Genomic DNA, 15326 nt, shown 5'->3' on the forward strand with positions numbered 1-15326 from the left:
CGTGTTTCATTTTGTGCTCATTGTTCTGTCACTGGGCATCATCAAAAAAAAGCCTGGCCCCATCCACTTTCCTCCCACTCTTCAGATATTTCTAAGTGTTGAGAGATACGCCCTCAGTCTTCTCTTCGCCAAGCTGAACAGTCCCAGGTCTCTCAGCCTTTCCTCATAAGGTAGACGCTCAAGGTCCCTCATCATATTCGTAGACCTCTTCTGGACTCCTCATAGAAGTTCCCTATCTTTCTTGAACCAAGGAGCCCAGAACTGGAGACAGTACTCCAGATGTAGCCTCACCAGGGCAAAGTAGGAGGGAAGGACCACTTCCATCGACCTGCTGGCCACATTCTTTTTCATGCATCCCATTGGCCATAGGAAACCATTGGCCTTCATGGCCACAATTGCCTATTCATTGTCAACCTATTGTCCACCAGGACACCCAAGTCCTTCTCTGCAGAGCTTCTTTCCAACAGATCAGCCTCTGACCTGTTACTGATATATGTGGTTATTCCTCCCAAGGCTTTTCTCCAGATCTCAAGCACCTCTCCTGTTCTTCGTGACCTTTCAAAGATGGTAGAGAGCAACGTGGTAGACACTTCTACCTGCTCCCTCAGCATTCACGGGTACATCTCATCAGGGCCCATGCACTTATTCGCATTGAGTTTGCCTATATGATTGCTGACCAGATCCTCCTCTACCAAGAGGAAGTCTTAATTTCCCCAGACTCCCTATTACTACTGCTCAATAAGAGCCAGGGGTACAACTGCTCTATATGACAGATTGGCCTTCTTTGAGGTTATCGTATATTGTCCCAGATATTTACAATGGATGGAAGAGGATCTGGACCTGGGTTCCTAAATCAGCACTACTAACCCTGGGTTCACGGAGGCTTCCACACTGGACTCAAGGCTTGGTTCAGCAGAAATGCTTGGAAAGGTTCAACAGGTTAAACTTGAGAAGGGGTAGATGAGTTTGGCAGTTGTAGCAAAAGTTTGATATGAACGAGAGGTCACCATAAAGCATTAGTGGCAGGATTTATGCTGAGCATAGGGCAGAAATGCAGAAATGTGTAAAAGTGTGGCAGCTCTACTAAATGGTGAATGGTTCTTGACTGGGCAAGACCCTTAGCACTAAATATGACTCCAGAATGTGTCCAGTTCTGAATAAGGGCCTGAACCAAATGAACACCCCTTCCAGCCTAAATTGTTAGTTCAGACACTCTTTACGTATAGGTTTGTTACAGTCAGTGTGTTGTATTCTGGTCATTTGTGTTTGTGTAATTATTGTAGTGAGCACTGTAACAGTTGCAATTGGCAGTAGTCAGAAAAAATCTCTATATATTTGTGTGTAATTTTAGCAAACTGAGAAAATGATCTAAGACTGCAGTCATAATGCTTAGTCTCATATAAACCTGAATAAACTGTTCTTACTGTTTTGTTATGAGCGCAGATATTTTTTGGGGTACAATTCCAGTAAATGAGATAATTCTTAGTGTATTCATGTTAGGGGTAGGGGGTGTTGTCAAGCTATCTTCCCTAATTTCCCTTATCCCTCCTATGAATTGCTGTAGTCTTTGTGTCTCAACATCTATAAACCTGATGTGCAAAAATGCCAAATTCTCCTCGCTTTCCAGGAGGAGAACGTAGACTAGCCATGACTGTTAAACAGGGGAAGTTCATGCCCTGTGACTCAGATGGGAGAAGCTGAGAGGGATTTTGTTTTAATTTTTTCTGTTTCAATCTTGGCTTTCTCTCAACTTCTCCTTGCAATCTCCATTTAAGCCTACAGACAATTCAGAATCTGAAATTACTGGCATGACAGTGGCTTCACTGGCATTGGTGATGGAGGGCACTAATTTTGATTCCTCAAAAATCAGAGCAAGAAAATTGTCCTGAAGCATACCTGCCCACTGTCTGGGGTCTGCTTTTCTTAGGAAGCTAAATTGAGACATAAAAGTTTACCTTGCATGGAAACATCCTTTCTTTTACAAAGTTTTTGAGGCAAATTTGTTCTGTGGTTAGATGACGCAGCTCTATTCAAGACTAAGCACTAAGATTGACAGGTGCATATATTCTGAAAACAAAAAAAGAGCTATTATTTGTAAATTACATATATTTTTGACAATTTGTTATTTAACAATGGTTAAACTGCTTTAACAATGGCAGATACCCATACGGACATGTGGTGTGAAAGATCTCTAATCTGTAATTTGAGAGGTCTGTGAACAAAGACTTTCTGTGTAGGCTCTGTTTTATTTCTTCGGTGCATTTTTTAATGTCAATTTCTCTGAATGGCAGGATATTTACATCTCTTCAACTAAAGAAGTGAAATGAAAAGGGCATATACCATTGCCAGGCATCTTATCCAAGGGCAGGTAGAGAATGCTGGCTGCTAATAAAGAGGAACGGCACCAATCCAAATTATGCCATTAGCTGTTGGCTTTGTGACTGTGAGATGCGGTCTGAATCAAGAGAACGTAAGAAGTTGGCAGCTGTACGTTGGTAGCTCAGTGTCTCCTGTAACACCTGAAGCAATGTCAGAAGATGAGGCTGTGAAATGTTGTTAATTGGCTTGCTAGGAAGGGAGGGAACATTATGGCTTGTTTGATTAAGATGATGAAACATTAAAAATGTCAGATGGAGAGGTAAGTTAAATAGACAGATCTGTGTTTACTCATATAGACATTACTGTTTCTGAAATAGTAATAAAGCTTCTTCTATAAAATAATTAGTAAGTATTACTTTTAATTAATGTTAAATTAGCCTGCAACATGTTAAATTTATTGTTTCCAAGTTATTGTAGTAAACATGGTAGCCATTTTCTGCAAAAAGGTTTTTGGAGGAATTTTATGCAGGCTTCGTAAGAATGCCTTCATTTTCATCATGTAAGTCACCTGGAACTAACAGTGATAATATTTCAAATGCAGCTACTTATGCAAAGAAGTGATGGTACCTTGAAACTGTTGCAATTAACTTTGTATATGTTGCTGCTAATTATTTCAACAGGTGACTGAGCTAGAGTGTGTGAGCAGTCAAGCCAATGCAGTCCACACACATAAAACGGAATTAAACCAGACAATACAGGAATTAGAATCTACATTGAAGAAGAAAGAAGAGGTATTTGCTAACGTTTGTTCATTTATTTATTGTTACATCATTTCTAAAGATTTTGGATATTAATCTTCTTGTGAGTGGTAAACACTGTTATTTCCTATAGATGTTAAAAAGATAATTGTTTAGCTGATTTGAAAAGACTAGTATTTTTTATCATATAATTGCAGTTGAAGGTAGAGCTGGGTATCTGAAGAACAAAAAAAATGTATCATTTTTTTCCTCTGTGTTATTTTTGAGATCTTTCTTTGCAAAAATAAGTCTACATTGTGGCACAAGTGGTTTCTTTAGAACAATTATCATGGCACTGATGCTATGAACACTCAGTAAGAAGGAAGACAGTCATAAGCATGCTTTCTTTTTCTAGAGAGAGAGGTTTGGAGCAAGAAATAGATCGATGCTCTTTTCAGGTCAATCTGTTTTTCAAGCTATGTTAATATAGCTGACTTTTATGATCCCTAAGATCAGCCCTTTCCTTCAAAGCAAAATAAATCTCCAGCCAGTAACAGGACTGATATTTCTTGTGCCATCTGCCTTTGTGCTAGACCCATCACCTGGAAAATGGAAGAGATTGGAATAAGACCTATACTGACATAGGTCCTAGAGGAAAGCAGATTTATGCTACAGAATGATTGAGAACCAACCCTTTTAGGATAGGAAAAAGGTGGAAGGAGCCACATATGAGGGATTGTTTGCTCTGAGTCCTCCATGAAAGACAGAGTGTGCACTGGTATGGGATTTTGGAGATCTGTTGTGACCTGCAGGGTCTTGCCTCCAGCAGAGCTTGGGGCTGTTGTTAGCTCCTTCTGAGGAGGATGCAGGAGAGACGCTCCTTGGATTAAACAGAATATCCTCCCAAAATGGAAGGAAACATTTTTCAGGCTCCCTCATTCTTGAGATTAACCTGATGTTGGTAATGTTTCCCATTTTGGTGCCCACCCATGCTCTTTCACATTATGCTGATATGCTGAATACAAAGACCTCTTTGCAAAAGAAAGGCAAGTACAGCTGTTTAAAAGTATTTATTAGCTTCAAGTTTCTTACAGAAATCAATGGCCAAAGCAGGCAATTTTTTTGACATACTAAAGTACAGATGAAAATTGGATTTTTCTCATGAAACATTGGGAAGGTTGAATTATAGTAGAGCATAAAGTATACAGTTTTCAACTGCAAGAACCTTTAATATTCTAGGAGAAAAAATGTTTCGTCTTTTGAAGCAGAAGAGGCTTGGACTTATGTAACAAAGAAAATACTTATTACTGTTGTTTATTCACAATTGAATTGCCTTTTTAGGATTATGATTCAGGAACATTAGGAGTATGGCTTGAGATGGCAGTAGCCAGTTGCCCATTCTGGTACTTTTGCTACGGCTTATTCAAGAAAAGAAGAAGGCAGTTTACCTGCACTGAAGCCAAACTGTGTCGTGTCTTGTTAAAGGGACTGTTTGTTTTCCTTTAGGAAATCGAAAGATTGAAACAAGAAATTGACAATGCCAGAGAGCTCCAGGCACAGAGGGATTCTTTGACCCAGAAGTTACAGGTGAGCTATAGTGCATCATCTTCATTTCGATAGAAGGGCAAAATGGTCTTCAAGTGGGCAGATTACATCAGCAATTTACTCTGGATTGGTTGATGCTGCCAGATAAATCTGTAAGTGGTGGGTCAGGATGCTCCTTGGGAATTTATTCCACAGTTTCCACCTGCAGTAAAACATTACTTTTTTCCTGAGGGAACTGACCCAAATTCCATTTAGAACACCGCAGATCTCCACCCAACTCTGGAGCTGGTCCCATTTTCACAGCAGTATCTTGTCACAGTCTTGTGTGCCACTGAATTGTCAGACTGTGTGTCATCATGTTGGGATGAGTCTGTAATCAGCTGCAAAACATACTCTGATTAAGGTTAAAATGTTCTCATGAAGTACAGACTTAAAAACAGAATTTGACATTTTCTTGGAATTACTTAGAATTATTGTGTTTTTACTGTTTTTTTATTGGCTGTTTCTTGTAAAGCCAGATACCTCAGCATCTGGGAGCAGTATGCTCCTTCTTGCTACATCTAAACTTGTGCCTTCCTGTTGCCAGGCTAATCAGCCAGCCCAGGCATGCTCCTCTTGGGAGGCCTCCAGATTAAGGGAGACCCAAGGCTGAAATTAATTTGAATTCAGACTTCAGAATATTGATACAACTGGAAACTCAGGCATTAAATAGTTCCAAATCCAAAGCACTAAATTTGACCATCACTGTTCCTTGTACACCTTGACCTAAACCACATTAAACACAAACTCCATCAAGCTGTACACAGCTAAATGATCATTAAACGAGTATTCTTTCAGATATGTTATATGAATTGGAACTTTCTTGAATCTCATTTTAACCTACAGAATGAACCACATAAGAACAAAAGTGCTTTACTCATTTTCCTCCACCCTTTTTTTTTTTTTTAAAAAAAGTATGTTATTACGATGTTTCTTTGAAGATTGTTTTTAGTACCTCTGTTCCACTATTCCAAAAATTGTTGCTGAGTTTAGACTAAGCATGGGAATTTTCATCTGAAAAGGAACTTACCTGAGAGACTTAAAAAAGAGAATAATGAAAGTTAGAAATTGTTCCTGTATGTAATAATGTCAGTATGAGATCTCATGAAAAGTAGTAATGAGCGGGGAAGCAGATATCCTCAGTAAGCAGAATAAGGAGAGACTAGTAAAAGATTAAAGATGTCTTAGAATTAAAGAATGCTAAGTTTTTATTAAAAAGTATAAAGTTTGCAGCTTCTCTTTTGTATATGTATATTGTCAGTAAACAAATAGATATATTATGTATATGCGTACTTTATATGGTCACTTTGTAGGTGATCAGTTTCTTAGAATGGTTATACATGGTCCTATTGAAATAAGTTTAAAGCTGTCTTAAGATCGGAGATAAAAGTTGCTGCTCTTCAGGTTCAATTGTTGCTGACCAGATGCAGCGCTTTTAGAAGATCTTGAATCTTTGCTTACTGCAGTACTCCCCCTGCTTTGGTAGTAGCAGCCTTCTCTGAATCCTTCACCCTATGTCTATAATGTCAGAGAAATGTTTTCATCCATAGCCCCGGACTGACCATCCCATGTGTGTTAATGTAGTAGACCTGTTGCCTGTTTTTAGGATGATTGTCTCTAGGCTCTGTATCTGTTCATCACACTCTTGTCTCCTCTGATTTATGTTTTCCCCTGTTGTGTTCACAAATGGATTACATAACTAATTGGAATGCAGCCTGTACGAAAAGCTCTGTCCAAAAAATTGTTATTTCAAGATATTTTACATTTCTGACACACTTGTATCAGGCAATTAATTAGAAATCAATCATAGGCAAATTTCAGTAAGTAGCAGCGGTATGCTGTCACTGTGAAGGGTAAGTATCAGGACCCTAGTGATGTAATAATTTCATTACTTAAGACATATGAATGAGTCACGATGAATGTGACTCTCATGATAAGTGAGGATATCTTTATTACTGTGCCTGATGCCTAAGAATAGCTGTTGTTATATGGTCTGAATATTTAATTCTGATCCTTTCTCTGACTTCCCCAAGAGGTCCATACAGTGCAAATAACAAGCATGACTTCTTAATAACTTATTTATTTTCTAAAAGGAAGTAATATATGAAAAGTTATTATGTCTTTTGTAAGAGCATCTAAAGACAACGTCCAGGACCTGAATGGATCATCAGTGTCAGTCTACTGTCAGATGAGACTAACTACATATAAAGGGAAATGGTACAACTAAGGGAACAGATTGTGTTACATGGCTACTTCTCCACTTCTTCCATTAATATGGAACAGTTTTGAGTTAAACTGATTTGCAATAGGAGGCTGCACATTAGCAGGACATGAATTTTCAATTCAGTGTTGTTATAAAAATCACTAATATTAATCCAGGCTAAAGATGTGTGGGGATCAAAAAATAACAGTTGGGAAGTAGTGTTTTCCAGAAATTAATAATTAATAGAAACTGACTAACTCAGTCAGTTCTGCATAAGCTATGTGTCATCCCAGCAGGGCCGAGAAGATGCTGAGTTCCCCAGCTCACCCTGGACATGGCTGCTTGGCCTCAGGGTGCTGAGCCCCCACAGCACCGCTTGGTGCAGTCCTCACCAGAGCCTGGTCTGCAGGGCCGGTGCAGGACAACCTGTGGTGGATGTCTGTGTTGGCTGGGTGGTAGTCAGCTCCTTTGTTTCTAACAGCTGTCAGGTAGCTAGTCATTACCTAAGCACACATCTGTTTTAATTTATGTTGTGCCTACAAACAGTCTCTTTCAGTTAGTTTCCTTCAGTCCTTTGGCAACTATATTGGTCTGTGTCAAATGGATTACAATAATTTTCATGCTGGCAGCAGGGGGTAATTCCTGTCAGTTGTGCTGTTCAAGACCAGTGGCCAAGAGTCTGTCGCGGAATCACAGAATTGTACGGATTGGAAGAGGCCTCTGGAGATCACCTAGTCCAGTGCCCTACTACAGCGGGTTCCCTACACCAGTTGCACGTGCAGGTGTCCAGGAGGGTTTTGAGTATCTCCAGAGAGTTTTAAAATCTTTTTTAACTTGCCACTTTACAGAAGAGTAGTGAGCGAGATGAGGCCTAGAAGTCCTGAGCTCACCAGAGCTCTCCCCATCCAGGTGTGGGGATCTACTTGCCATCCCTGTGGCACATGGAGAGCTTTGAGGGTGACAGAGGAATGGCAGTGGAAGCAGTGGGAGGTGGGGAGGGCAGGAAGAGAAGTTTGGTGTTGGCAGAGGCTGCTGCAGGGTGCCAGGCCTCCCTCCCTGTGGCTGGGTGAAATGGGTTGGTCTGAAAGCTCAGAGCAGCTCTGTTAAAGCTTTGTGATGCAAAGCTGCTGTAAAGGAAGGAGGTGTTTTAAAAAATGTTAGTGTATGTAAGTATTAATTTAGAATCCACTTTTCCAGAAATGGCTGCTCAAGATGCACTAAGCACACTGTTCCTGTGCTGCCTGCAGAAGTGGTTTCCATAGCTGAAATTAAGAAACTCATCAGGAGTGTATGAGACGTGCAGTGAATGAGACAGAGCAGCATGCTGTTGCAAAGCGATGTGAACGTACACTAGCAATGAGATATGAGAGGGCCCTGGTGTGAGCTGGGTGCAGAGCTTGGCTGTGCAGCACCGTGCTGTGCTTGTGGGAGGCTGCTCCAGGCCACAGCTTGTGCTCGTGTTTTTATATGCTACAAGTGATTCCACCTCGATCAGTCCTCCTAATTTTTATTCCAGTCTTAATTTCTAGTGTGAAAAGGCACACAACATGAGACAGAAGTTAGGCGGTACTCCTCTCTACACAAAGCAGTGACCAGGTTGAGCTTCTGGGCGAGGCCACCACCTGGTGACTCTACCCTGGAGCAATTCATCCAGTCTCAGTAAGGGGACCTGAGAAGCCACTTTCAGTTAAGTGTCATATTTCCAAATTATAAAGTGATAACTGAACGTAACACATTGTATGCCAACAAAAAATGGAAGAAAGGGTAGGTATTCAGTCCTAGTAAAAGCGTGAGTTCTGCTTTTGGTACTGCGGAAGCTTTAAAGGGTTGCAGATTGTTCTGAAAACAAAAGTAGCTCACGAATACCAGGAGGAGGTTTGACTGCTTTCTGTTTGTAGACAACGCATTAACATGTTATGTATTTTCTCTGAAGGAAGTAGAGATTCGAAACAAAGACCTGGAAGGCCAGCTGTCTGACCTAGAGCAACGTCTGGAGAAAAGTCAGAATGAGCAAGAAGCTTTTCGCAATAACTTGAAGACACTTTTAGAAATTCTTGATGGAAAAATATTTGAACTAACAGAATTACGAGATAACTTGGCCAAGCTAATAGAATGCAGCTAAAGAAAATGGGATTTCAGTGCCAATCAGCTTAAAGATGCACTGTCTCTCTTCATAGGACTTTGTTGGGCTCTGCATCAAAGTTGCACAAAATTAGAAATGCTCCTCTGAGAGGGTTTGTTTTAAATTTGAGTCATATTTCAATGTAAAATTCAGAACTCGGCTTGTAGCTAGCTGAAGAAAAAAAAACAACAAAAAACTTGAATTACAAATTACCTCCTTGTACTTTATTGGCCATAGATAACTTGAATGATATTAACAGTAACTGAATGCAGTCCTTTTCTAATTATCGGTAATGGAACTATTACCGGTATCCCAGATCACATCCCTTCTTTTGTGAAAGACACAGTATAGGTTATCTTCTGTTTCATTTATTTGAGATATTTAATTGCTGTGTTTTGTGCAAGAACTTAGTGATGACAGCCCTGTATTTTGTTGTTCTTAATAATTTCTCAGGATTCTTTGCGCTGTGGAGAAGCAGTGCCATTACCAATTTATTCTTGCCAGGAGTGAGAGAGATTTGCATCTTTAATTGAAACAAAGTTCCTAATGGCTTCTGTAAAGTTCTTCCTTCTGGGTATTTCAGTTGGTTGGTCAGATGGTTTTTGTTTGTTTGTTTGTTTTTTTAATCTATATATATACTGGGATATACCGTATTTCTTTATGGAGCTTACTCTGGTGTTCTACAGTATTGTCCACTGTAAGGTTTACATTATCATATGAATTCCATGTAATTACAGCGAGATACTATCTTCCACTAAACCTGTATGTTGAAGCCAACCAATGATGGCAGGTGAGTCCCCGAAGAAAAAAAAGAAAAAAAAGAAAAAAAAAAGAAAAAAGAAAAAAAAAAAAAGAAAAAAGAAAATGAGAATTTTAAATGTAAGATTTGACATGCACAGATAACGAGAAATAGCTAGTCATTTGTTGTCTGGCCTTGCTACGTATATCAAATACCTATGTTGAATTAACTGTTAGCCTGTTCTGCAGGAAACTTTTTCAGAATGTCACAGGAATTTCAGATTTTGTGAATAATGGCTTATGGGGAGCAATATTTATTATAGACTGCATTAAGGGCAAGAGCTTTTGCAAGGGACTGCTTGGACACTGAACTCGTCCAGCCAAGAAAGCTGTTTCTAAAAGTCTTGCTGTCATAACAAATTGAAATGGAGACGTGTTTACTCTTTTTTGGGTCTTCATATCACATCCTTATTGAAACAACACCAGGCAATATTCACAGCTGTTAACAAAAAGCTTAAAAACAGGAAATAATTGAATCCAGCTACCCTCAATGAGCAGGTTTTAAAGTTGTTTTGAGGAAATTTTAACAGACTTTTGGCAACCACATATTTCTTTATATAACAGAATTACTTAAAAAAAAAAAACAAAAAACAACCAACAAAAACCAACTCTGAAAGGTAAGCCAAGTGTCACGTGTCTTGCATCAAAGTACATTCTTGCCATAAGTTAATTGCTTGTAATTTCAAAGAGGGCTTTTTTAAAATGTATGAATGAGTGTCAGACTTCAGAGTTGAAAGATGCACTGTTTGCTCCCCAAGTTTATTTGAATGTTGAACATGAAATCTAGCTGCTTATAAATTTGTACCACATACTTTCTCCACTTAGAGACTGCTACTGAAAACTAGAAAGGATAAGTTTGTTTTTGTGTGTACTGTATGTATATACCATATAATACACACAGGTTCTCGTTTATATTAGAAATACATGCTTTATTTCTAAAATACTGTTCTTTTCTCTTTACCAGTGATTTATCAGGTGTCCCCTGGCTAGTCAGGAAAGTGGTTTAGGTCAAACGCTAAACCATCATGTATTATACTGTATGTAATGTACACAATGTTTAAGTTTTATCCATATTTTTAGGGTATTTTCTCACCTATTTTATTTATTGATGGGGTGGAGGAGCTTGATTCAGTGTGCTACTGGTTGAAAACTTTGTGATGAGCTACATGTTTTTCTTTCAGTGATTTTAGGCAGTGATGTGTACATCTTCATCAGGTCCACGTGAGCAAATATCACAAGATTTCAATTTAACTGGGGATGTTTGGGCCCGATTTTCCTGTCACTTGTGCTGCTGTAAACCAGATGCGTCCCTGATGTGGTGTCAGCGATGTTTAGCTGGCATAACATTGGAGGAAATGCAAGGAGAATCTGGCCCGTTAATTATTGCTCAGTGGACATAATAAGGATGAAGAAAGAATAAAAACATTAGAAACTTGATGATGGAATAAATGTAATATTATTTTTAATGATATTATTATTGACATTTTTAAAGATATGATGTCATTTACATGTGGGAAAATAGTGGACAGAAATACTTCCACTTAAATTTTGTGAATATGTGTGGTACATGAGTATTTCTATGTATACGTACACACACATATGTATATAAAGAACATGAAAAAATTTAGATGTGCACATTTTTAATATTTTCCTATTGAAATTAAATTTTAAATTGGAAATTGATATTTGAGAATTTCTTTTCTCATTCAGTAGATATGCTTCATTTCATTTTTTACAATTACTGAGGGCTGCACCTTTGAATTCCCAAACAGTTGTCAAACATGAGTATGGGATAAGGTGGACTTACGTGCACATATAAATAAAATCCGAATGCTACGAGTATTTTTAATGTTGATTTACAATAGGTGGGTGTTTAGAATTTGAAACCTGAGGTTCATTCATAGGTGGTTATGCCTACTGTAGCCTCTCCAGCTCTGTTTTAAGGTAATAGTTCGCCTCTTTGAAACGTGACTTTTCCCAGGGACGGGTATTACGGATTGTATCTGTCTTTGATGAAACTATGGGAATGTGTGCACCTGGAAACACTGCTGAGTACTACAGGTTGAAAAACGAATGTGTTCTTGTACAGGAGAGGCAAGCAGCCACATTGCATAAACTTTGTTAAATGGCAACTTATAAAACAAAACAAAACAAAACAAAAAAGAGCAACAAGAATTGCAGTGAAAAAAAAAACCAAACTGACAAACATCCAACAAAAACTGAAGAAAAATCAGAAATACAGTTTTTATTTTGAAATACACTTGCTGTTCTCTGGAGAATGTACTTTTACTCTTTATTTTCTTCCTTCTATCTTTTCAAGTATGTGCAAGTGATAGCAGCAGCTACCTTAATCTTTCAGGTGCTACTGGATTTTGCATTAGCGTGTTATGTTGTGAAATCCTGACTCTGACATAAAAGATTTTTGTAAGTATATTCCCGTCCAGATAGTTGGTTTTTGGAGTGTCTTGTTCATAATCCATATGCCTCGATGATCCAGAAATTGCATTTTTCTATGTGCACAAAGTAAAATGTGTGAATTAATGTCTGTTACAGACTGGGGATTCCTTTTCCTGGCTAACGTACCAGGAAAGAGGCAAACAAAATGAACTGATAATGCAGAAATATTGTTATAAAGTCTCTACGAAAATACATTTTCAGGTAAAATATAATAAAGGGCTAAAACAGATGTAACACAAATAAGTATCGTTTAATGCTATTGGTGGCATTCTGAGGGTAATTCCTTCACCAAGAACCCTGCAGGAATGAGCAATGCGTCAATTAAAATGAATGCTTTGGGATGCGTCTTGTCAGTTGTGGAAGGTTTCTGTTTTCTGCTCTGTTTTCTACCCGTTAAGGACGAACTCCAGGCTTACCTGCGGTGAGGGGCTGAACCTTGCTTTGTTTTATTGCCGTTCATGTTCTGTACCAAAGTGGCTATGAGCAGTGCCCCGTGAGCACCTTGTTCATTAGGAGCTTAATTTCGAAGGCTAAAGGTGAAAATCTTTGTCAGAAATACGGCATGGGAAGGGAGATGGAAAAGTGGTACAGAGCTTAATTCCCTGCAGAGCTCCGTGTGTCAGTAAAGGCGCTTGATTGATTTGGTGGATGAGAAAATCTTGGATCTTGAGGCCAAATATTAGTAGAGATTAGGGCTGGGTGTTGACAGGTCATGGGAAAGAAGCATGAAGAAACGGCAGCCAAACGTGTGCAGGCTCAGTGGCTGAACATGCAGTTCTACACCCATGTTTTTTTGGGAAGGGGACCTGGCTGTGCAAAGCAATGCTCTCAGACTGCCGTTTACATTTTCTTAACAATGCTGCACACGTGCACTACCTCTGAATGGTGCTAAGCAGAGAACATACCACAGAACAATAGGTATTTCCTAACCTAACACCTGTGTTTTTCTTTACACCATTAGTTCCTTGGCTTACTCCTGTTGCTCCTGACGAGTACGACTGATGTCACCCGTTCTGTTAAGCATTTGAGAACACGAAGCAGCGCTGGCTGGCCCCTGGTGTCAGTGCACGGCGGTGCGGTGCCGCAGCTCCTGACATGCCTCCTGGGTCTCACAGCCTCTCAGGGACTTGCAGCTGTCGGTGCTGCCTCTGCAGCTCATCCTAGGACCAAAGAAACCAGTGCAGTTTATTCCCACTTTCTCCCCCTGCCTGCTCTTGCACACGCTCAGATCAGCTGGAGCATCACATCCAGTAGCCTGTGGCATTTTCACATGCTGGCTGTTATGCTGACAGGCGTGGGGAGGGGGAGGAATGGTCAAAGATGTTAGAGATTTGGGGGGAAAAAAACATGTAGTTGTCAAAAGGATTCGCTTACATGGCACCACCAGCTGTGAGATAGGTGAGAACATCTTGTACAGCGGAGAGCAGAGGACCTGAACGATGCTGAGCGCATCTGGCTTGCCCCAAAACTGCTGCAAGCTCCTCAAGTCAGCATTAGAGTTGCGCTTTGTAACCAAAGCCAAAACCACAGCAGTCTGCAACTCCATTCCTGCCGTTCTTGTACCTCCATTTGCTCCAAGGTTCAGTATTGGTGTTAGTCATGGCAGTGGCTGAAGGCTCTCCCTGCTTTCCTGCCATCAGCTGTGGTGTGCAGCAGTTCTCTTTCTGTAGCTGTGGGCAGTTTTGGCCCCTATGCGCCCCTGCTCTGTGAATTCCCCCTGCTCCCACCCACGTCTCATTGCACTGCAGGCTCCAGCACTGCCTGGTGCTCGTGGTTCCATTGGGCTGAGAAGAGCCACCCAGAGGTGTTCTTGGAGAAAGCTTGTGTTTCTGTGCATGGTAACTCGGAAGAGGAGTTATTTCCCAGCTGATCACCAAGACAGCCAGGAACAGCGCACACACCCACCCCAGTGCTAAGGGGAGAGAAGACCCACAATGACATGGTGCATTTAAATGCAGTCTGCCTGTATGGATTCCCCCGTTTGAGTTACATTAAGTATGAGAGTATAGAATTTGCAAGTGAAGTTTTTCAGGGAGGGAAAAGAGCCCTTAAAGTTCTCCAACTTTGGATTGTGTTTTGTTAAATGGTGATGGGAATTTTCTTCAAACAGAAAGCAAACAAAAGGGGAAGCAAAACTGACTTTGCAAAAGAGACATCACAGCCTCTAATCACTAGGTGGAAATGTAAAAGATCAGTTTTCTCTGTGTCTGAACATATTGTTCTTTTGTGAATCTGGCAGCAGTTGTTTCTCAGGAACCCGCAGTGGTAGGAATGGGAAACACGGTGTGAATGCAGTGAGGCACAGCGCTCTGCCTTGCAGTGGGTGCAAGCAGCTGGGCGGCAGCGTGCAGCTGAGCAGCACAGGTGTCCTGCAGGCACCAGCATCCCCTGCAACCTTGGCAGGGTCCCAGGGGTGCTTGCTGTCTGCCCGAGGTGGTGGTGGTCCCAGATACAGCACGTTGGTACTCCCGGAGCCCTTTTGCTCCGCACTGTTGGCATGCAGGGGGAGAAACGAAGGGGAATTTTGGTGCGCTACTCTGAGAGCAACAGAACTACGCGCTGGTTTGAGACAAGCACTTCCTCCCCACCTCACTGTAGAAAAAAAGATTATGAAGGCCATTTGTTGTTGGTTTTTTTTTTTTTGTTTGTTTGCTTGTTTGTTTGTTTGTTTTGTGTGGGGTGGTTTCTGTTATCATTGGAACCGACATGTCCTGAATTCCTTTTAATCCTGTTTTTATTATATTTTACGTTTTTTGCATTGATGTTGTTTCCACAAATGCAAACTTAGAATCACACAGAAGGCAGATTGGTGTGCGTATGGGGCAGCGCTGGTTGTACCTGGACATGGCCGAGTCCCGAGGAGCTGGAAAGTCATGGAAGTGGGGAGAAACGGCAACAACAAAACACTGGGCATGCTGTAATCGGTGCTACGAGAGCATGGAAAGCTCACGGGGAGTAGCTGTATGGGGATACATGTCAGGTTGGATCTGCACTGGCATGGTGGGCAGGCAGTGATCTGTGCTGTGAATCAGAGGTTGTTAGGGAAATCAAGACAGTTTGGCCAAACCATAGCTATGATGCTGTAACAAGGGGCTGCATACCCAAA

General features: G+C 40.6%; 1 protein-coding gene across 1 annotated transcript in view; it reads left to right on the forward strand.

The window, feature by feature from the left end:
* Nucleotides 1–12561, forward strand: part of HOMER1 (homer scaffolding protein 1) — a 93710-nt gene extending 81149 nt beyond the window's left edge. Inside the window, exons 7-9 of the mRNA XM_424768.8 lie at nucleotides 3000–3110; nucleotides 4563–4643; nucleotides 8777–12561. Coding sequence (XP_424768.3) covers nucleotides 3000–3110; nucleotides 4563–4643; nucleotides 8777–8965 — 381 coding nt within the window. The 3' untranslated portion in view covers nucleotides 8966–12561. The remainder of the gene's footprint in view (nucleotides 1–2999; nucleotides 3111–4562; nucleotides 4644–8776) is intronic.
* The last annotated feature ends 2765 nt before the right edge of the window (nucleotides 12562–15326 follow it).

Source organism: Gallus gallus, chromosome Z (assembly GCF_016699485.2).
Source record: "Gallus gallus isolate bGalGal1 chromosome Z, bGalGal1.mat.broiler.GRCg7b, whole genome shotgun sequence".
NCBI classification, from domain to species: Eukaryota; Metazoa; Chordata; class Aves; order Galliformes; family Phasianidae; genus Gallus; species Gallus gallus.